General features: G+C 32.2%; 1 protein-coding gene across 2 annotated transcripts; it reads right to left on the bottom strand.

Moving 5' to 3' along the window:
• Nucleotides 1-625: 625 nt before the first annotated feature.
• LOC132714454 (phosphatidylinositol-3-phosphatase SAC1-A-like) lies at nucleotides 626-24,170 on the bottom strand. Of its 2 annotated transcripts, none has more exons than XM_060697344.1 (17): nucleotides 24,090-24,170; nucleotides 21,130-21,227; nucleotides 20,038-20,118; nucleotides 19,595-19,722; nucleotides 17,849-17,998; nucleotides 17,194-17,287; nucleotides 15,879-16,066; nucleotides 15,016-15,099; nucleotides 14,670-14,738; nucleotides 14,051-14,130; nucleotides 13,688-13,786; nucleotides 11,170-11,308; nucleotides 10,420-10,489; nucleotides 10,018-10,090; nucleotides 8,905-9,100; nucleotides 8,248-8,308; nucleotides 626-7,869 (listed from the first exon to the last, which is right to left on the bottom strand). In XM_060697344.1, the coding sequence occupies exons 1-17, from the start codon at nucleotides 24,113-24,115 to the stop codon at nucleotides 7,733-7,735; spliced, it is 1,773 nt and encodes a 590-aa protein (XP_060553327.1). In that variant the 5' UTR covers nucleotides 24,116-24,170; the 3' UTR covers nucleotides 626-7,732. The 2 variants fall into 2 exon arrangements, with proteins under 2 accessions (XP_060553327.1, XP_060553328.1); XM_060697345.1 differs by lacking the exon at nucleotides 24,090-24,170 and adding an exon at nucleotides 21,415-21,433.
• Nucleotides 24,171-24,431: the final 261 nt, after the last annotated feature.

Below are 24,431 nucleotides of genomic sequence, written 5' to 3' on the forward strand. Positions count from 1 at the left end.
ATCCTTTGGATCGTAATTGTACATTACTTAATGTATGTAACTAAGTGGTAATAATTCACGTCAATGCAAATTCCACAGTATATTCGTCAAAGATATGAATTTTGAGCCAAAAGTCGATGAGAACCTAAATGTACAGTAACCTGAGACAATGAAAAGAGGTAGCCATTTAAAGGGCTGTTGGTCATAAGCAAAGGGCCTGCCTTACAAGCCATCAATCTGTGCTAAGAGCCCGCGCACGCTAGCACACCATCCTCGTCGTCTCTGCCTACATCGTTGGCCTTAGTTGAGTCCCCAGTTGTTGACGAAGTAGCAAACCTGATAATGGGCAGGGTAATTTATGATTAAGCTGCAAATCTTCCGATGCCCTGTGCCTTCTCAGTGTCGTGCATGCACCGAGGGGAAGTGAGAAGTGTTTATTACTGAAAAAAGCCATATACCTTTTGGCATTGATATTCACAGAGATCTTTCCTTTTATTATAATGGAAAACTTGTGAAAAACCAAAGCTTATATTAACTATCAAGCACTAAGAAATACAGTTCTACCATGTCCATTTGACAGCTCCTTGCTGTTTCCTATATTGGCAGATTAAAAACAAACAAGTTTATATGATTTTATTGTAATTTATGTAATTACTGATAATCATAAGGAATAAATATACACAAACTCTTTCAACAATACATCTCCTGTGAAGTAGTCCTGGTACAAAATTGTACATAATTCTACTGTAAGAATGTAAACGGTATGTTTAATACTAAACTTGACCATTTTAATTTCAATCATAATATATCTATCAACTGAACACATAGTCCAATCTGTTTTAAAAAATTAACAATTTCTGTTTTACAAATTTGACATTAACCTGTTTAGGTATTAAAGCATGTGCAATATTTTGTTACCAAAGGGAGTTCTTTCAACATCTAGTTTTCAAAAAAGAGACGTAGTGAATAGCCAATAAATTCCACAAATTCAAAGTTATCACTAAATCAACTAGAAAGAAAAAAAAATGTGTCTATTACTACCACATAACTATTGTTAGCTTTATAGGCAAAAACATTTTGTTATAAAAGGTTTATTCTAGTACAGTATGGGCTGGTGAAAAATAGGGTGATTTTTCTTAATATAAGAGGACTGCTTCACTGAGGCTATTAAATGATATCTAACATGGTTTACCTTGTAAAAGACTGGCATACATTATTATACAGCATGTGCAATATTGTTGCAAAGAAATATTACAATATACATGACTTTTGTTCTCAAATGAATGAACATAATTGTAAGTTCTCATTATAAGAGAATTGAAACACATTAAATTTTCAGTGCATCAGAGAAATTAACTTGAATCTACAGCTTTTTTGTTACTATTGTAACTTGCAACTTTCTAAGATAACACTCCAAAATTTATATTTATTGCCCAAATACATAAATACATGTATAGCCAGAGTTATCAACAATGTTAATTAAATATTACAGATTTTGAGGTTGTGCTAATTAGCCATTCAAGAAAGTATAAGTGCCAAACTTATATCAAAGCACCACAGATCATTAACTGGTCTTAATTTGCACTAGTTGTTCTATATTTTCCTTGTGAAATTTTTATACAAACATGTTAATCACTAAAATCTTATAAGCCAAGCTTTATATAAGCTGATTTTCATAATTTTGCTATGACACAATTGCAATTGTCAACAGGAACACATCCTGTTTTCCTGTACAAGCAATTTGTAGTGCCTCTGCTTGGCAAGATATCCTTATTGGTGGATCACTGACCCTATGCATCGGATGACAAATGAAGCAAAAAATAAAACCTTTCATATATCAAGTTGACAAAATTGGCACATACAATAAAATTAACATGTGGCAAATGATAATACAATTGTTGGTGCAAATAATATATTTTCCCCGCTGCCATGATATGTTAATTTTGTGCATTTGATATGCCAGTTGGAACAAATGAGGCAAATTCTTTTGTTAAATGGATGTTTATAAGAACTAAAGTTACATTTTATTAAGTTCATAAAAATGAAACATATACATGACTGTATGTGTCTGAGTTGCCAAAAATATTTCAAGCTAATCTCAAATTACTATTTATATTAACATCCATTTCACTTTTGAGGGAAATGGCACTGTTTTTATGTTGTGTTATAGTAGGGGAGAAAACTATGAATTTGGCTTTAAAAATTTACAATTTAAGCAGTAAACAAAAATTTCAATACCATTTGTTTAAAAGATACAAATGATTATGCTTTTAACAAACCCCATGTTAATTTATTAAACAATAACCCATGAATATAAGAAACACAATAATGTGTAACCCCAGTTTCCATAGAAACATCATTAAATCATGGAAACTCGGGTTTCAATAGAAACATCATTACAAAGATTTTTTTTGTCAACTTAAAAATCCATATAGTATGATTATGCTATACATACAAAGAAATATAAGTAGAGCATGTACATTTGTTTAAATTCTTTTCATAAATATTTACACTATTTTAAACAAATTTCAACCAATACACACATCACAAGCGCACAAGACTCACAAAGACCACTCATACTGGGACTAGATAAGTAAAATGTTAGCACTTTTCTTATTCTAACAATTTTTTAAGTTAACTTTGATGTTTTCACTGAAAGAATAGTACAAGATGATAAATTACATTGGAAACAAAACACTCTTTTATCAGATATTAACATTCAAGCTTTTCCTTAACTTCATAAAATTATAAATCTTTATTTTAACAATAAAATTACTGAAACCACCTATCGTCACCTTAGTGCAATCAGTGATTAACTTGTATTAAATTCAAAGGACTTATTCCGTTATTGAACTAAGGTGCACAACATGGGAAATAACAAGAGTGATCAGTGATCACGTGTCGCCTCATGATGGCCAATTTCATGTTGGGACAAGTTTTGTGACAGACGGACAGTGCACAACTAGACTTGGTACTGATCATTCCTGTAAAGTTTGGATAAAATTGCACCAGTACTTTATGAGGAGTAGTCCGGACAAGTTTTGTGACGGACGGACAGACGGACAAGTTATCCCTATAGAGTAGTGGCGACACAATAAATATGCACATTATTTCATTAGTTATCTTTGATGACAAACAAATCTAATTTACATGTGCACTGAACAAGTGATGTAATTTTTTTCTCATCTATATGGTGAAATCACATTTTAATCACTGAAATAAATATGAGTAAATATTCAATATTTCAATAACAACAACATGTTATCATAGATCTTAAATTGAAAAAAAAGACAAGAGAGTAGAGTGAGCAAGACTTCTAAAAAATCAGGGAGCCCTGGAGAGCAATGAAAAGAAAGCATGTAAATGATAACTGCACTCAGGTTTTATTGGGTTTGTTCACATAGAGAAAAAGTAAATCACACTGGTACGAATTGACACCAATATGCTTAATCCAGCTTAACGTACAGTAACTAAACTAGTGTGCTAAAGACAGCAAAAACATTTTGTATGTCACCAGATTTAGTGCATTTTTTTTCCATCAAAAAATAGCTATGAGCACTACTTAAAATGTATTTTACTTTTGCATATTATGTTGTTTATAATGGTCCCTCATGATGTACATGAGCTATGAATTTATCATACAATCCAATATATTAACAAACACACTTGGTCTTTTATATTCCCTGATGGAATAAAGGTATAGCTTTATTTACTGTGTATAATGATCATTCATATGTATTTATTATGAAAAATTGCACTAGCATTTCAAATTAAATAAAACAAGTGTAAAGCAAGTGATATATTTACTGATATATGCTATGTACATATAAAATTATTTTCTTTACTTGATGCTCTCATATAATCAATAGTAATAAATTTATGAAACTTTACGAAGTCACTTAGTATGACATCAATTCAATATCCTTAACAGTGATACATGTTACTTTCTAAATCCTTCCAATGAACCAAGATGGTTTTGAAATCAAAACATCAACTACTTTGGTGCATGCCTGGATTTTAGCCCAGAAGGTTGCGACCTCATTAAACATAAAAAACTTATAATAAAAAAAAAAACCAGAGTTGTCGTCTGCTGTGACACCATTTTTTCATGCCAGAATCATGATATACACACCTCTATGAGAACCTTTGAGCTAAAAAAGACATCTTTTGTAAGGTTACAACAACACAAGGGTTGTATAGCAACTTTCTGGTTTTTAACAATAACATAGTACCCGTAAACTATTCTAGCCACAAGCTGACAAGTTCCATCATCTATCAAACTTAACAACATTTTTGAAGACCTCATTAACTGGCAATCCAAATGGGATTCAAAATTTTGGTAAAATCCAGTTATTTCAAACCAATAAATCGAAATTTTGGAATGACCTGTTATTGCAAACCAACAAATAAGTGGCTAACAAGGCTACTAAAATACATTTGTCTCTGATAAAAATAGTGAAAAACAATTATTGTAAATGGAGGGCGGCTAGAGTTTATCTGATGACTGTATACTTAATAGCTGCTTAGAGTTCAAGTTGATATGTTTCTTTTTCTGAGTATTTTATTTCAATGGCTTTTTTAAAAGTACTTCATGACTTGATTACTAAGAAAATGAATTCATCCAATGTTGAGATCACATTAAAAATTACTGTACAAGTTACAAAATCACCATCTTTTGAAGGGATAATGATAAAATACTAGTATATAAAACCAGTCTTATTAAAAATAATTGTAAGCTAAATAAGCAATTATTATATAATATATCTAGCTTATCATATGAAATGTAGATATTTTCTAGTATTTCATAGACATCCACAGAATCTCTGGGCTTTTAACCTTTTGTATCCAATAATCAGAACACAAACATGGAAAATATTAGTGTAAATCTACTAAAGCAACTAATATGAACCCCAAATACTACTGCATTCTTCACAGAAGTATAGAAATTTGGTTTAAAACCTTATTCTAATAATAAATTCAATACATATATATACAATTCTATTTACATAGAAATATCTGGAAAGATTGGCACAAACACACAGAACTAAATTTTTCATGCAATACTCATGTAATACTTGGTTCATTTACAATTTGAGTTCCAGCCAAGTAAACAAAACATCTGTAAGAATTAATTCAAAATAATAATAATAATATACCTATATTTAATATCTTGCACAAAAATTATAACATCACAAAGTATTAATTCTTACAGTATTAAATAAATTCCTTGCATATAAAATAAACATGATTATATGATTTTCATTAATTTCATTCCATAAATTTGAGTTTTTATTTAAAGCACACAGGCAGCCATCTTGTTCAGCAGACTGTGATGACTTAAGAAACTTTTGTAAAGTATGATTTCTATTGATTTTATCAAAATATGCCATGCCTTTGACAAGATATTAAAAGGTTTTTTTTATTTTTAGATCTGGCAGCAATTTTGTTTACCAGAGTAAAAAGAACAATGGCTCAATCCTGTAATGTTTCATCAAAATCTACCAAAAGGTTGAGGATGAAATATCATTTAAAGCTTGAATCTCTTTTAGGTTCAGGTGGCCTTCTTGTTCACTGGAACAATTTCAGGGCACTCGTTTGGTCGTTTTTGGGGCCGAATATGGGTACCGTTCCCCTCTCAAAATCATATGTATTTTTCCCCCATCTCAGAAAAAAATCCCCTCCAAATTCTAAAATAAATCAACTTAAAGTAATTTGTTTGATTTGTTAGTCTAATACTAGCTATTGATTTCAATGGTAGGAAAATTACAAACTATTGAAACCAATGGTAGGAAATAGTGTAATGAGTAAATGTGATAAAAAATACACTAAATACATGATAACATAAAATTTCGAATTTCGCCTTAAAACGACGCAAAATTCCCCTTCCTTAGGGTATGAGTACCTGTCCCCAAAAGGTGTCTAGTGCCCTGAAATTTAGTAATTTTTTTTAAAGAATTGCCTAATAACAATTAGTGCTCAGATAAAGCTAAAATATAGGCTCAAAAACAAAAAGCAAAATCAACAAGATATGTTTGTAAAACATGTATGCCCCCTATCGGCAGCTAATTAGTCATGTGATCAGGTTATTATGCATGACTTCTGACCCAGCGAACAAACAATTAATAAGGGTTATCTAGTATCTACTGGTCATGACTAGTCACAAGGTAATAATTATTGTGACCCCATAGGTTGTGTGCAGCAATTTAAGTTATTACAAATCATACCAAATAATATATGCATAAATTTTATGAATCATGTAGGCCTCATTAAGGACAGCCAAGTTGTTATATTACATAAGACCTTCAAATGTGTATACCAAAAGCATTTTTAGTTTAATATAAAAATATCAACCAAGGCAACTTGAGTTGTTGAGTTATTGGTCAGAAACCGTCATTAAGTACAAGGTCAATATGACATTGACCCCTTGACCCCAAAATCAATAGGGGTCATCTACTGGTCATGACCAATCATCATACAAAGTTTGAAGTTCCTAGGCCTAAGCGTTCTTTAGTTATTGATCGGAATCCGTTTTTACCTAAGAGGTCAATGTGACCTTGACCTTGGACCCCTTGACCCCAAAATCAATAGGGGTCATCTACTGGTCATGACCAATCATCATACCCAGTTTGAAGTTTCTAGGCCTAAGTGTTCTTTAGTTATTGATCTGAAACCGTTTTTACCTACAAGGTCAATGTGACCTTGACCTTTGACCCCTTGAGCCCAAAATCAATAGGGGTCATCTGCCGGTCATGACCAATCACCATACCAACTTTGAAGTTCCTAGGCCTAAGGGTTCTTAAATTATTTATCTGAAACCGTTTTTACCTTCAAGGTCAATGTGACCTTGACCTTTGACCCCTTAACCCCAAAATCAATAGAGGTCATCTGCTGGTCATGGCCAATCACCATACCAAGTTTGAAGTTCCTAGGCCTAAGGGTTCTTTAGTTATTGATCGGAAACCGTTTTTACCTAAGACGTCAATGTGACCTTGACCTTTGACCCCTTGACCCCAAAATCAATAGGGTTCATCTACTGATCATGACCCATCACCATATCAAGTTTGAAGTCCCTAGGCCTAAGGCTTCTTTTGTTATTGATCGGAAACCGTTTTTACCTAAGAGGTCAATGTGACCTTGACCTTTGACCCCTTGACCCCAAAATCAACAGGGGTCATCTACTGTTCATGACCAATCACCATACCAAGTTTGAAGTTCCTAGGCCTTAAGGTTCTTTAGTTATTGATCGGAAACCGTTTTTGCTTACAAGGTCAATGTGACCTTGACCTTTGACCCCTTGACCCCAAAATCAATAGGGGTCATCTACTGGTCATGACCAGTCACCATACCAAGTTTGAAGTTCCTAGGCCTAAGGGTTCTTTAGTTATCACTCGGAAACCATTTGGTCTACGGACCGACGGACCAACGGACCGACAAGTGCAAAGCAATATACCCCCTCTTCTTCGAAGTGGGGGCATAATTAGCATTTTCCACAATTTCCATAAAATCACATATCTAATGTCTGTATTTTGTAATTGTTAGACAGTGTTTACTATGAAACTGTTTGAAATGAAGGCAGAAAACATCAATCAAGTTTATCATCTTCACAAATTTATATTTTCTTCCCATTACCGTCTATAAATAATTTCATCATCTTCAGATTTATTTGACAGTTTCTGTATAGAAATCAATTCTATATTGTTCTTTATAAGAACATTCAATCTTAGATGATGTGCACTTTATCCTGTTCATATAGCTAGTCCATCTTGACTTTAGTGTGTACGAGTCTCGGCTGATCAACAAACTCCGACCCATACCTGTATATAACAGCTAGCGAGACCAAACTTGCCATACCCCAGAAGAACACATATAACATTTGTTCACTAACATTTTCTGAAACAGAAAGTAATTTTAATAACATAAAACCATGTAAGTACATAGATAACAGGGGCCAATCTCATGCATGTTTACATAATTCAATGTTCTTTGTTGAACATATAGAATTAATAACAAAATGGTGCAAAATAAAACAAGGTCAATAATGCATGATCACATCCAGCTTGTAACATTGCATAAAATAAACTTTAAGTAATACATGTACCAACATTATTTAGATTATTAAAAGTGTTTTATAGATGAATGAAGTCTCTACATAAGAAGGGTTATCTAGATTCAGTAGATTGAGCCGCTATCATTAAATACATGAAATGTAAGCTTAAAGAAAATAACTACCATTCAATATAATTATTAAAGAAGATAACAAAGACCTACCATCTGGTATAAGAATGCTGATGATTAACATTGACATGGCAATCACAAATATCACAGGAATCTGAAATAATATACATGCATGTTTGTATGATAAATTTCCTTAAATAATAACATAATTTTTTCCGTACTTTATTCGTGTTGAAACATAATTTACAAGCGTACCTTTTAAAACATATCAATTAAATCATTATGAGCACCATTCTTAAGAAGAATGACAGACAAAAACCAATTAATTAAAGGAAGTCCAATGTGGTTTCTTGACCTCACTGAACAGGAAATATTTTTTGAGATTTTTGTATGTCTGGACCAAAAACTTAATCTAATTCCTTTACAATTATCACTAACACATGTTATAATTAAGACATTAGAAACAGGCTATAGATAAAAGTTCTATTTAAGAATACTGCAAAATTATTATCATTCATGGGGAACTAATTTTCGTGGATAGGTGAATCTATGAATTTAAGTTTCAACAAAATTTCAATTTGTCTGCTGTAAGATTATATTGCATCACTTTATGTACATTTTACCTTTAGGAAAAATAGTTCACAAATTTAAGAACCCACCAAAATGTTCTGTGAGACAAACCCAGGAAATTTCATGCCCACGAAATTGAGTGAACTCAAAGTAATTTTTATATATTGTACGAGATCTTACAGCATAGAATTTCCAATCTCTCTCAGTCTGGAATGGCGACGGTTTTGAAATCCCTTCATTCTCCTCTACTTGATAATTTCCTAGAAACAAATCTATAGAGTCTTGTCGAAATCCATCACTAAAATTGTTCTTGAAATAACGAGTCAAAGAATTCCAGCCGTCCATTAACAGACCAAGTTTGGTCCTCTTCCCTGTCCTGAAATATAAATGTTGGCCTTACATAAACATCAACATTCTGGTACATAAAAATTAAACAATTATCAGGGAAACTAAACCCTTAATCTGCTGAATTTCGTCAATGGACTTTCAATTATTAGAACTGTCAGTTGTCAATTTTTGCAAAAAAAAAATAGAGGATAAAGTTTTTCCATTAATACATGATTTAATTTCATCGAGTAATATACAAAATTTAAAAACAGATATTTCACAAGTGAATCAAGAAGAAAGTAGTCTGGCAAAACACCTGTGAAAATATGGAAAATATGTTTCACTGCAGTGCAAAATAAATTTTACAGTGAAAATACGGAAAATGAAAATACACATTTTATTTCATCAATAGTTCTCAATATGTCATTTATAATTATATAATAAAGAGCTTTCCCACCCTCCAGCAAATTTCATTATTTAATATCTTCAGCCATTAGCTTAGTTTTAAGAACTAACTGTAATAGCAAACTTTATTATTTAATATATTCTTAAGTTTTAAGAACTAACTATAATCAGGAGTCAGGGACCTACAATTTTGTTTTTTTTCAAATTACTAGTAATATAGGGACTTAGTCATACATGTATAGGGACTTACAACATTAAGTCTTGACTAAAAAATGTAAAACATTTTTTCTGGAATAACACTTAAGGCTATTAAAGTTTTCAGGTACATTTTAAAGTGATATGGAAACTTAATTAATACCCCATGAAGACCTATTATACTGCTAATGGACTAACCAGTCCTAGAAACAACTGGTACCACTGTTATGTAGATATTTAGTATAACCCAACAGCTTATGCAGGAATCAAACAATACTCTTTACATACAAAACAAATGTTCTACCACTAAGACACTTAAAATATATCATAGTTCAGCTAATGTTCATGTATATAATGTATATATACCTGGTAAAGTCGGTTTTGAGAGCTCCAGTACCTGCATATTGCTTTGATATAGTATCAGCATTATCTGCCCATACTGAAAATAAATATAAAATAATATTTCCCTACATAATCTGTCAAAATATCTTTATAATCTGTCAAAATACATCTTCAAATATTTACTTAATACATCGAGCAATAAATCTGTAAAAGGTAAATTTATAAAAAAATGATAACTAAATGTAAAATATCAATTTTGCTGAAATGCATTAACTCATATAGAGATAAATTTCTTAAATGTTTCCTACAAGGTATTTACGTTTTATCTATCTTTTTAGATGCTACAGTAAAAGCTGTTTTATACATTTATGACTACAAAAATTTCCTCCAAGCATAGACTATGTCCACACATATAAATACACTCACCATTATTATAGATAGTCTTGAACTCAGTAAATTCTTCTATTTTTGTTACACTGTCTGTTATCCCAAGAGCCTACAATAGAAATGAAAATGTCTGCTAAAACTATCAGTTCTTTAAAACGAGAGCACGGCATGTGGTGTTAACAAGTCTTAATCTACTAAAGGCAATGAATGTCAATAACCAATTTTGACATAAATATAAAGGTTAAAGAGGCATAATGCAAAAATTAAAGCATCTTAAAAATGTTTTTATGATTATTAAGTATTCCATGTTTGATTTTGATACCTTTCATTTATCATTCTTTTATCAGGCAATTTTTAAAAATTCAAATTACAAATGGGCCACAACTCCTAAAAATATAGTTCTTCATTATTATGTCCCTTCTCTTATAACTGTGACTCATCATGCTAAGCAACTATTGTAAGTGACAACAACAGCAAAAACTGAAACAAATGAGCTGGAAAACTGTGTGGTGTCATGACCAGGTGGTTATCGCATCGGACCAGTAATCTAAGGATTGCTGTCCGCGTGAATTCAAACCCCAACAAGAGCGAGCTGTTGTTTCCTTAAGCATGAGTTTGAAGAAACATTACACTAATTGCTCAGTACTGGTTGGTTCTACAAACAGATTTGACAGTGTGTCTATAAGCTTTAAGCTTCCTACACAATCAAACTGAAATAAATTCTGTATAAACCAAATGGGCTGGAAATGAATTCAGTTGATTTTAATACATTAAATAATCAGCACTTACAAATAATTGTTCTTCCAGTGTTACTTTGGCAAACAGACATTGGACAACATTGGTTCTATCTAAACAATCCATACAATTTGACCTGAACACACCATCCTGATGCTTTAATATAGTGCCATCCTGAGATACCATAAAATACCTGAAATATTTATATCATTACCTGCTTTTATATATCATATATACCGGTAAGTTGGCTTTTATCACAAAAATTATAAACTAGACCTATCACTGAAGGTGATTAATACCCCCACAAGCAACTTTGACTTTTTGAAAAATAAGTAGTCTGAAGAAAAATTTGAACACAAACTAGAACACAAACTATCAACTGTGTACAAAGAAATGTAATCCCAACTGGGGTCTCAAAATAAGCTTGCTTTTCACAAAGTTTCATTACAATATCTCATTCCTAACTCTAGTTATTGTCCGGAAACCATTTTTCTATTTTTAGTAACACTGTAACAGTGACCTTGACCCTGAGTACGGGGTCCAAATGCAATACCAACCAAGGTCTTCATATAAGCTTGCTATTCAACACGTTTGATTACAATATCTCATTCCTAAGTCAAGTAACTGTCCGAAAACCATTTTCCCATTTTAGTAACAGTGACCTTGACCCAAGTGGGCCCAAATGCAATACCAACCCAAGTCTTCATATCAGCTTGCTATACCCTAAGTTTGATTACAATATCTCATTTCTAACTCTAGTTATTTTCCCGAAACCATTTTTCTATTTAAAGTAACAGTAACCTTGACTTTGACCCCAGGGGGTCCAAGTGCAATACCAACCCAGGTCTTTATATAAGCTTACTATACACCAAGTTTGATAACAATATCTTATTCCTAACTCTAGTTATTTTCCCGAAACCATTTTTCTATTTTTAGTAACAGTGACCTTGACCTTGACCCCAGGGGGTCCAAGTACGATACTAACCCAGGTCTTCATATAAGCTTTCTATACACCAAGTTTGATAACAATATCTCATTCCTAACTCTAGTTATTGTCCGGAAACCATTTTTCTATTTTTAGTAACGGTGACCTTGACCCCAGGGGGTCCAAATGCAATACCAACCCAGGTCTTCATATAAGGTTGCTATACACCAAGTTTGATAACAATATCTCATTCCTAACTCTAGTTATTGTCCGGAAACCATTTTTCTATTTTTTGTAACAGTGACCTTGTCCCCAGGGGGTCCAAGTATGATACTAACCCAGGTCTTCATATAAGCTTTCTATACACCAAGTTTGATAACAATATCTCATTCATAACTCTAGTTATTGTTCGGAAACCATTTTTCTATTTTTAGTAATGGTGACCTTGACCTTGACCCAGGGGGTCCAAATGCAATACCAACCCAGGTCTTCATATAAGTTGCTATACACCAAGTTTGATAACAATATCTCATTCCTAACTGTAGTTATTTTCCGGAAACCATTTTTCTATTTTTAGTAACGGTGACCTTGACCCCAGGGGGTCCAAATGCAATACCAACCGGAGTTTCCACATAAGGTTGCTATATACCAAGTTTGATTACAATACCTCATTCCAATCTCTAGTTATCGTCCGGAAACCATGATGTGGACTGACCGACGGATGGACGGACCGACCGACTGACAAGCTGACTCCTATATACCCCCCCTAAACTTCGTTTGTGGGGGTATAATAAAATATTTTTTTCCTTGTTTTATATGGTTAGGTTTCTTTTGTGTATAATATCACAAACATGCAAAAGACATCACTAAAGTAGAATTACCAGCCTTCTGTTTTTTTTGGTTATGTTTCTATGTCGCACCAACACAGTATAGCTCATATGGTGACTTTTCAGCTTTACAGGTGGAGGAAGAAACTTGTGAATTATTTCAGGCACAAATGGGCACCTGAGTAGAACCCAGACATTTTGTAAGCTAGATAATAGCTTTCTCACATGAAAGAATTCAAAGACGCTATTGTGGATAGAACCTACAGCAGTGAGAGGCAAATGCCTTCTGTATTTCATTTGATACTATGAATGGTCCTTATAGAATGCAAACCAAGATAAAGATCTTGTATTGTAGGGAGCAGTTTTTGTATTATCTTATCTTTCATGTTTAAACTTAACTACAGAGATTTAATATGAATTCTTTTTTTCTAAGGATTTAAAGTTATGCTAACAGCACTCCTAATAAGCCACAGATGCCAACAGAACTGCTGAATACTGCAGAATTTTTTACCAGCTACTTTTGCCAAACTATGGTCAATGAATATGCTTAGAAATTATCAGGAGATTACGAGACTAAAAGGAAATTACTAAAATTGTTGGTTGCTCTCTAAATCCCACAGCCTACTCTAAACTTTACACAGTGTCTATCAAATGCCTATGTGTAAGCTTAACTGATGAAGGAACACCCAAAGGTGATCTTTTATGCATTTTTCTCTGGCACATGGTGGCACTATGATAAATCTTCAAACCTACCATGAACATAACTTCAGTAAAGTAGAACCAGTTGTCTAATTTGTATGTATAACACAGAAAATCTTACCCAAATTGTTTGCGTGTAGGTTCTAACCTGCTGACTAGTAATGCCAGACGATCCCATCTCATTTTACGACACTCATGATGAAAATCAAAATATTCATACCTACAAGACAGTAACAGTAAATTATATGAACAATACTTGAACAAAATATACTTATAGAATAGTTTCTAAAACAATGACAAGTAGTGCTTTTTTTTTACATTAATGTCCATTAAATCTACTGTTTGAACAGAGGGGATACTTTATAAGAATATCACAACACTTTGCAAAGGGTTAAATGAAAATTGATATCACGTGTTTTTTTTTAAATTAAATTTTATAGGAAACTTAGAAATTTTAACTATAAAACCAGAATTGAATGCTTACTTTACTCGACTATTTTTAACTTCACTGATACACTTGCTCAACACCTTCTCTAACCGGCTCTCGTGACCTTTAGAATTCACCTGTTTATAAACAAGGTAATCATATGTTATGAAATATAAAAACTACTTTAAATTAAAAGAGATAACATTTTTTCATTCAGTGTCTATTCTAGGAGGGGAGAATGGGGGATTCACTCATATTTTTTTAGAATTTCCCCCTATTTTTTCAGAGGCAGGGGGAAATTTTACATAGAGAAAGAAGGAAAAAAATCAACAAATGTAATAAATTCTCTTTTTTCGATAAACATCCCCCCTGTTTTTCAAATCCTAGAATAGACACTGTTTCATTTCAACAAAAACTTATCTTAAAGCATTATTTATGAATTTATCTTTCATTCAATTCTAATATTTCTGCTAAAACAAAACCACACAAGTCTCTTAAAATGTTTGAGAGCTTGTGACTATAAAAACTTCATTGAAGTTATTAAGTTATTTTGTTACAAGAACATAAATGGATGTATATACATATATTCATATTCTCATACATTTAACTTTACACTACAGTGTTAAATATATGTCTTTAGTGATGTCATAAAGTGTAATTGAGTGTTGTAACTTACTAAATTGACAACCACTTGATCCCCGTACAGGAAAACTTGGTCTTCAAAGTGTCTTGACATGCCATCAATCTGTAGTGTACAGGAAATAAAAACTGCCATGTCTGTATATTATACTGTAACTACATGTAATTAAGTGTCTTATCATCTACTTAGTAACTATTTAGATTTTTCTACTAAAGACATTGTACTTCATGTAAAACAATAAGACAAGTCATAGCTTGTTTAAATTTCACACAAAATGATTTGTCATAAAATCTGCCAATTAAAGAGTTAATTATTTGTGAATAGTTTTAAGAAGGAAGTCTTAAATTATTTTTTTTATACTATATAGAAAGAGTAAACATACATGGTTTGTTGGTCTGAGTTGTGCTAATGGCATATATTTCAGGCAAGGCCTTTGTGTCCAGTGTAGAGGAATTGACCCACGTGTCTGTAATATACAAAATCATACATTTAATAAGTATCTATGAATGCTAGCACATATTATTTGTTACCTATGCCAGTCATACAGAACGAGGCGATGTTGTAGATCTATGTTTTTTTTTTTGATTGGGTTTTACGTCACATCGACACAGTATAGGTCATATCGCGACATTCCAGCTTTACTGGTGGAGGAAGACCTCAGGTGCCCTGTTGATCTATGTAGTCTGACCACTGTTTATTATGTTTTTAGTGTGATTTAATAATTTTGATATTCAAATCTCTTAAACTGATTTTGGCATTTGTAAGACTCATTAAAGTACAAGTCAATCCCAATCCCAACAAATCTAGCAAGCTGAAAGTTAAGAGACTGTAAAAATACAATTTAAGATAAAATTAGTTATATTTTCCCTTACACTGCTGGAACTGAAAGTGATTAACCTTTACTACCGTTGTAGAGCCAGGTTATATACTGCAGGTAATTGGACATGCATGCAGTCTGACAAGGCTTTACAATGGTGGCTGACTAACTTTAAAGTTTCATCTTGTTATCCCAAAAATTGATAAGGACAGCCACAAAAATCGACACTGGGCAAGTTCATTTAAGAAAATGAGAATATTAAGGGTTTAAACATTAAAGCTATTGTTATTGCACCTTGATGTATTAAGCATTGATTGTCCTAATATAAATCAATCATATAAATGACAATCCATGCTTATAATTTGAAACTATAATCTATGAAATGTAATGTACAATTTCATGAACTAACACATACAAAATGGACATACCTGAACATAGGAACATGAAGTTCCTTCAAACTGCAATATTTGCTCGGTTTCAACAAAGTTTGCAACCTGACCCTCCATGTCTAGTCCACGCACGTTGAATCTCGTGCCGGCCCTGAATACACATCGTCTGGAGATGAGGATGTATTTGATAGGTTTATTATCTATCACAGATGTTGATATACTCATGACTGTGAACAATGTTAAGGAAGATATTATCCCTTATCATGGCTGATGTCAATATTCAATTTGAGCATCCACAGAGTTACAGACGAGCCTATAACCAATTTATAGTCTAATCCTATTTCTTTTCTGTCTATTACTCAATTCAATTACATCAGAAATGCCTGTTTAAACTAATCAACTTGCATCTAAAACAAAATCCTATTGCAAACCACCTAATAAATACACAAATCCAGACCATCTAGCTTGAATAATTGTTCAAATAACTTTATTTTCTGTTATGTTTTCCACAAACATTTCCATCAATAACTTTTGTAATTTGCCTGCTATATATACTTGATAAAAGGAAAAGGATAGTCTTCTTCAAAATTTTAGGAAGCTTTTAATTTTCAAATTGTAATTATATTGATTGGTCAATCATTATAATTATCCATCTTTTGAAATCAGCTCAATTTTACAATTATAAAATTTCACTTTAAATCTCATACTGGAAATGATGTTAGCAAAATTTGACATAAAACAGAAGTATGTATATCATGTGAATATGTATATCATGTGTATATGTATACCATGTGAATATGTATACCATGTGTAATGTATATCATGTGTATATGTATATCATGTGTATATGTATAACATGTGTATATGTATATGATGTGTTGATGTATATGATGTGTATATGTTTATGATGTGTATATGATGTGTATATGTTTATCATTGTATATGTATACCATGTGTATATGTCTAACATGTGTATATGTATTTTTTGTTTGTTTGTTTTGGGTTTTACGTCACATCGACAGAGTATAGGTCATATAGCGACGTTCAAGCTTTACTGGTGGAGAAAGACCTCAGGTGCCCCTCCGTGCATTATTTCAGGCACGAACAGGCACCTGAATAGAACCACCGACGTTCCGTAAGCTAGCTGGATAGCTTCCTCACATGAAAGAATCCAAAGTCCCTGTCGGGATTCGAACCCACAGTGGTGAGGGGCAAGTGTGTATATGTATATCATGTGCATATGTATAACATGTGAATATGTATATCATGTGTTTATCATGTGTATATGTATATCATGTGTATATGTATATCATGTGTATATTATGTGTATGTACACAACATATGTGAAGGATACATCCATGCATGACAGGTATACAATATCTGCCAAGGTCGGCTTGCTGCGATAATTCTCGTAAAACATGGCTGTTCCATACAAATCGTTGATCAGCCTGAAATATCAAGAAATATTAGTGTTAATCTTTTAAAACTGTTTATTACTCTTAATTTTCCAAGCAATCTAAAACATGTAAAAACCTGATAAAAGGTTTCTTATCTAATCAAGCAGACAATCATCCTGTAACTTTCACCCTGCTGCATTGTAGCTACATGTGTGTATTTTAAGCTGAAATAATATGTAAAATTACTTATGTTTAGCAGTGAACAATAGAGAGTTGTCAGACAGCTGAATTGTACCAGTCTCTCACTAATGTCACTAGAGCTTAAATAGTTCACCATTTGCCAAAATATAATCATCTGGTGCAACATAAACAGTTACTATTGTAAGGGTCACTAAAGGTTAAAATCTTCAAAAGTATTTTGATCCCAAAACTACTAGACATTAAAATAACCATGTGACAGGTAGATTAAATACATATCTTATATCTGTAAATACTCAGTGTCAGTAATAGAAGTGCACAGTAACAAAACTGTATAATTTATATACAACATTCTGTATTCAAAACAAAAGTGACACACATTTTAGAATAAGATATATTTAGTACTAAACTTACTCGTTCGTGTAAAGCTATGGTCACAAAGTCAGGACTTGTGTTATGTAACCTCTGTAATGTATGGGTTATATCATATGTTGTACTGAAGTAAAATGAGGCTGTCTTTAACACACTCTCCACCATAGATACATACACAGCATTGTCTCGTGTCTGAAACATAAATATCAAAACATAAATAATCTTAATTATAAATCAAAGATTTTGTAATATTTGTAGAAATTGTGTTGGTATTATGTAGATGAAGCTATTATGTTAATATGGATAGTAAACTCATGGTGTCAGTCCAAGCTAAGTTCAGGTTCTATAAACTACATTTTATTTCAGTGCAGTAAGTAAGAGTTGTGATTAAAAACTTGCGATTAAACTAGAATATACTTGTATATTATATCTGAATAACATAATCTAAACTACTCACTGGTTATACTTTAAAATACTTCAGGATAAAAACAAAAATAAAATAATTTTTTTTTTGTAAATCCTGACTTAACTTATTGTAACTTTGGGTAAATTACAAATCTTAAAGCACAGGCCAATCTCATGTATGATATCGTATGTGAATATGTTCATGTGCTGATTAAAATCTTTGGTATGATATACCCTTAACCATAATCATAACATGGGGTAATTATGATGTGGGCTGCCATTGTCATGAAATGAAATAAAAAATATGTAGCATATATCTTTTCAGAATGACTGTGGTAAATGCTCACAAACTAGTGATTAAAGTATGTGTGTTCATGATTATCAATTTCTATTTCAAAGTTACAATATTTCACATATTTTAACAGTCATAACCAAATTTCTTATTCATTATATAGAATATTTTTCACTGAATAATTACTTCAGTGACACTGGCTAATAAATAACATATACATGTAGGTATCTTGATTGGTTGCAGAAATGACAGCCCAGGGTAGAAACAAAGGAAGTCAACATATATAACATATACATACAGGCTACAATGTCTTAACGTCAGGTTTACAATCGCTAATATCTTATAATTTATATAAAGTAAGTTATATAATTATGTAAGATAATCTTATAGTCCTTATTATCTATTACAATTTTCTGAATTACAGTGTACATTCTGATTTCGGAGTGGGTGGGGTACACATAAAATATCAATATTTACAATTCAAAGGAACCATTTACAGGTACAGTTAACGTTTTCTTTAAACTTACCCTTGAATGTGGCTAAAAAGGATTGGAAGTGAATTATATGCACTTATGTTAATAATAATGAAGTAAAGCAACTGAGCAAATTATTTCCCCTGTAAAACAGCAAATCAAGAAAAGTAACTCTTGCCACACTTCACTGCTGCAAGACATGTATGATAGCACTGACATGTTGAGACTTTTACGGTAGTAGTTAAAAGGTTGCTAGGTAACAGGTCTTTATTTGATTATACACAGATAGGCATAGAAAGTGTATTATATAATTCTGCTTTATAGTTACATGTAACAGTTCTAATGGTTTTCTTATGTTTTATTGCTTAACAACTACTTTCATCAGTATTTATGTCTGTGATTTCATCAGCAGTATTTTACAGCAATATCACTGACCAAAAACATGGTCAAATTCCCATATATAAAAAGTATTTTTTCTATCTTTGGTGCCTGATATTTTGCTTTGAAACCAAATCATTTAATTCAACAAAATTTCAATTGGCAAATGCAATGAAACTTTGAGTAATTGATAGTGAATGATGTTGTTCCTATTTTATTATCAACTGACAGATACTCTACCTGTTTTTCTGTAAGGTGAAGCATAGTTCTCTTGTAGGAATGAAGCTCTGTTCCTGTAACCTTCCATATCACATGACCTCCAATCTCCCCAACTTTCTCCTTCTTTGTAATGACTATTAAGTATGGACCTATTAATTAAATCAACACCAAACATTGAAACTTTAAGTTAAACTAACATGTAAACAAATATAAACTTGAAAATATCCAATTTATTCTTAAATAACAGTTAAAATTAAAATAATCAGTTGAACCAGAACTACTAGAATGACAACTTAATTATCAAAGACAAACCAATCTGAACACTTTAAAAATAACACAAAATTTTGTAATTAGGACAAGGTCAAAATATATCAATGAAATGCACCATGAAAATCTCATATCCCAAAACTTTCAACAGGTTAAGCATCTGATAACAATTATTCAGGTTCAGAAAATAGTATTACCAGCAATAAGCCGTATAATTCCCATAATGCCACATACTGACTTTGTAATGGCACCTGCTGCAGGTATCTGTCCGTCGTTGGCTAAATAAAGAAACAATTCACATTAAAATTGACCAGATTTATGTACAAGAAATCTTTACAATAAGAAAACACAGTGCTAATGACATTGCTTTTTACAAATCGGTATCCTAGAGTTATTCTCATATAAATGTGTAACAAGAGAGCCAAGAAAATCCTGTGTGATAATTTTTTTTCAAAGACCTAGGTTCCTTATAAAGTTAAACATAACTTATTTATTTTAAAATTGATATAGGCTACCTTTCTATATTGTTAAACAAAGTTACATTACTTATTTATACTTTATTGTGAAGAAAGCCTATAGCTTATTTGATCCTTTCTCAAATCAACTTCAATTTTCAATTTTCTCGTTTAGGGCACACATTTTTTTTTACTTGGGGACCATATGCTGCTTTTCATGGAATGGCACTTATGTGTCTCATTGAAGGTTTCATGATGACCGCCATATGAACACATCAGCGGATGTTTCAAAATTTCTAAATTTTACCAGTTACATGTTAAATGTTGAATTCTGCTTAAGCCGGTGCTAGTGGGCGTGGACGAAGTTTGCACTTGACAGTACCGTCCATGAACAGGCTCAATCAAACCGAGCTTGCAACATTTTCAATTATGCCCTGTTAGGCTTTCTTTAGGGATTCTTTTTTCTCTCTATTTCATGAAACTAAACATATCTGGTGTCATATGAGAAATATGGTAATGACCCTACTGGCCTAGTAGGACTTGACCTATGATCCCTAGGCTGAAAGGCAGATACTTGGCACTGCTCTCCTTAACACAGAAGATAAATGAATACTGATGTCTATTTTTTTATGTTCATCACAACAGAAAATTCTTTCTTTTTTTCAAATTTACAAACAAAATCACTGCCAAATATTTAATTACAAGATTATATTCAGGTGTCAGACTCCACAACAGTGGAATATTACCTTAAATATCTAAGTAAAACCTGTCAAAATTTTAAGATCAACTTTCAAATTTTTATAAATTTAAATTAAAAGTGAAACTAAAGATTACCTTGTAGGTATATTTCTTGTGTTACTCTGTCTATAATTAACAGCTCATTTTCTCCAGTGTCTATTGGCTCAAAAATAAACTTCTCTGATGTAATGTGCCTAAAACATAAGCATACAAAATACAATCAATTCTGAATTGAAATAAAACTTTTATTACATAATGATATCATATTAAAAGGATGACATAAACATAATTTAGTCTGTTTAACAAGTGAATTTAACTTTATTCAATGAAAGCTATTAATTCTACATAAAATAATAATACACCTTTATAATCATTATTTACCTTTTACAAAGAGTAGTCTCCAGATATAATCATTTAAATCTTAGTACATGGATTTTTCAAAATCTGGGGAATACAACTACCTGGCATGTGATACACTACAGGGGATATGGTAAAAAATCAGGGGTTTTGTAATCCTCAATGGCAGATATGGGGTGTACTTTGAACTTAAAAACTAGAATAAATCAAATGTGCTGAACAAAAACAAAGAATGGAATTTGTATTTTAAAATACTTAAATGCAGGAATTAAACTTTATTCAGTGTTCAATCTAGAACAAATTCCCAGAGGGCCCTTCGGGCCCATAAACTTTTCAAAAGGGGGTCATTTGAGAAAAAAGGGGGCCCACACTTAAAATGAACATCAAATTCAAATAAGGTATTGTATCTTTTAAGTTACTTGTTCACGTACCATATTTAGACCAAAAACGGTTGCAAAATTCCGAAACAACTCAACTTAAAAAAGTGACATTAGCGTTGATACAGACTCAATTTTAAGAACTGATTGGAAAAGAAACGCGATGACATAAGGTTCAAAGAAAAGTATTAATCTTATTTTATTGTTACCAGGGATATTTGATAATAATGTTCAGTTTTTTAATCAGCGCCCGATATATAAAGGAAAATCATACTTTGAAATTAGCTTTGTTTATGAAGATTATAAACTTACAATAGTCGCTAAAAACATTTACCCTTTTCAATGTATCCAAGCGAAAAGCAAAGTGTCAACAGGTGCTAAGACACTGTATATTGACATACCGGTACCTTTGATCTTTTGTCAGGGCAGCAGTTTTTACGTCACGCTTAAGATGTCTGTGTTGATTAATGATATGCACAATGTTTTAGCGCCGACCAGCCAAAGACCAATCAAAGTTAATTTACTTAATTGTCAGACACTCCCTAGCCAATCGTGTTTGATTGCTCCATCTTTAAGACTTTTTTAATTGGATGGAGGCGTGTTCGTAATAATTTATGCACACTTCTCTATAATTAACTCGCACTTTTCACAAATATATATATATTTTTTTTCCTTTGGAAAGTTATTACATATTTATTTGTTTTGACCGTGAAAAAATTATAACTACACGCACGTATTGGATTATCTGTGACGATTTGTTTTGCTTATAAGAACTGTGACTTAAAAGTAAGTAATAGTTACGGTACGAAGAACAAGTCTACATAGTATTTACAGACGCGGACCGAGAGAGCGTAGCGATAAAGGTTTTAAATGGGTTACCGAGTGCGGTAAACTATCTTACCAACATGCTCTTGTTTTTCAATACAAACTTCAGTTATTAATATTATTCACAAGAAACTTCTTTTATGTACTTAATCAGGTTTAAGAAAGCATTCTAATGTCATTTAGGGCATTTTCTATGAGTGCGCCCGTCGGGCCCACAGTTGATTTTGTTTTGCGCCGGCGGCCTTTTCAGGGGGTCAATGGCGCAATGGCGCGCTCTAGATTGAACACTGCTTTATGAAAAGAATTTTAGCAAAAAGAAACAGACCGTCAGACTGAATCAGCAGAGGCAAAACAACTTTTACAAATGCCCTAATCAGTCCAATTAGCTTGTTCTTGCTTTCAGAACCTCTGTTTTACCTACAACAAGAGTTGTAAGTATGACAGCACATTTGACTCTTCTCAATCCTTGATAGTTAAACAAGAGCCTGGATAATTTAGAATTTTCAAAAAGAGCCATAATTCTGTCAAAATCCATGTTAAAAGCTATGGGCATTGGATTGACCTCTTACGCAGCATTTACGCTCTAAAGCAAGTGTGTGAAAGTTTTATCCCATTCCCTACAGTAGTTTTACTGTTTTGAAGTAATCAATATAACACAAAAACTTAACCAAATTGTGACGCCAATCATTAAATTTTAAAATTATTAATGTTGGGCACCTTAACACAATGATAAACGGCCAGTATTTCAAAAATGGACCAATCGCAACTTTTCGATTTACAAGTTAACAATAACAGCTGAGATGTAATTAAGATAAAAAAAATTCCCTGTCCTATCATTATGTTCCCCTCCAAGATGAAGTGCCCTCGAGACCAGTCTAAACAGAAGCGGTGCATAAAATACCAAATTACACTTTTAAAACGAAAAATAAAAAAATGAACATTTTTTTTTATTTAACTTCCCCGTTCATATTACAGAGGCTTAATTTGTCTACTGTCATATTACTTTTAAGATGAAATTAGGCAAAGCCTATAAACGGAGAAGTAGGTAAAAAAAAATGGTCATTTTTCAGTTTTAAAGGTGTCGTTTGGTATTTCATGCACCGTTTCGGTTTTCACTCTGAACACTCCCCACGTATATTTTATATACTGATCAGCTGATAGATAACCTGTCTAATCTATTACCATAAACAGTGATAAAAAAATAATAAATCATAAAGACTTACAACTAAAACAATAAAGTATTAGCATACACTTAAATAATTTTTAAATTTTCCAGAATTTTTCACATTGATCTATTTTTTATGCATTTTCCTGTTTAAATAAATTTGACAGCTCCATCAGATAACTTGCTGTTCAAAGTTCGTTCATTTTGGAATTATGGTATCACATATGACTTTGTTCAAAATAAAGTAAAACTATATTTTTCATAATTTAGATCATAGAATTTGTTTGTCGGGGAGCAAATATTTGAAAAATTAAATAAATTCATATATTTACAATTGCAAAGTTTCGTGGACGGCCATCTTGACAGGTGGCTACGGTGATTGAAAATTATGATCCTTGTGAGAATTACTTAAAATGACGATGGTCATATAACACTAAATCATTTTCTTCTGCGTTCACATTGAGATTTGCACTGAAAATTAAATAAAATATAACGGAGGATTAAGCCAAATAAATTAATGAAAACTATCATACAGCTGTAAACTCGAAGTCATGGGTTGAGTCTGCTTAATTTAAGATTAATCGGACTATTTCAACAGTGTTTGAAATCAGGGTCTACTATTTGAAAGACCCTGATGAAATGACTGCTCTATAATAAAATAATAAACAAGCTTT

This window comes from Ruditapes philippinarum, unplaced genomic scaffold (assembly GCF_026571515.1).
Source record: "Ruditapes philippinarum isolate M1 unplaced genomic scaffold, ASM2657151v2 ctg12_1_1_1_1, whole genome shotgun sequence".
In the NCBI taxonomy this organism is placed as follows: Eukaryota; Metazoa; Mollusca; class Bivalvia; order Venerida; family Veneridae; genus Ruditapes; species Ruditapes philippinarum.

What these genes read in the sequence shown, in the direction of transcription:
- LOC132714454 (XM_060697344.1), bottom strand. Translation starts at nt 24,115, where the DNA reads ATGGCCGTCCACGAAACTTTGCAATT. An exon ending in AACTCAGACCAACAAACCAT is followed by an intron (nt 14,739 to 15,015) that starts GTATGTTTACTC and finishes TGTACACTACAG; the next exon opens with ATTGATGGCATGTCAAGACA. An exon ending in CAGCATTCTTATACCAGATG is followed by an intron (nt 7,870 to 8,247) that starts GTAGGTCTTTGT and finishes TTTCTGTTTCAG; the next exon opens with AAAATGTTAGTGAACAAATG.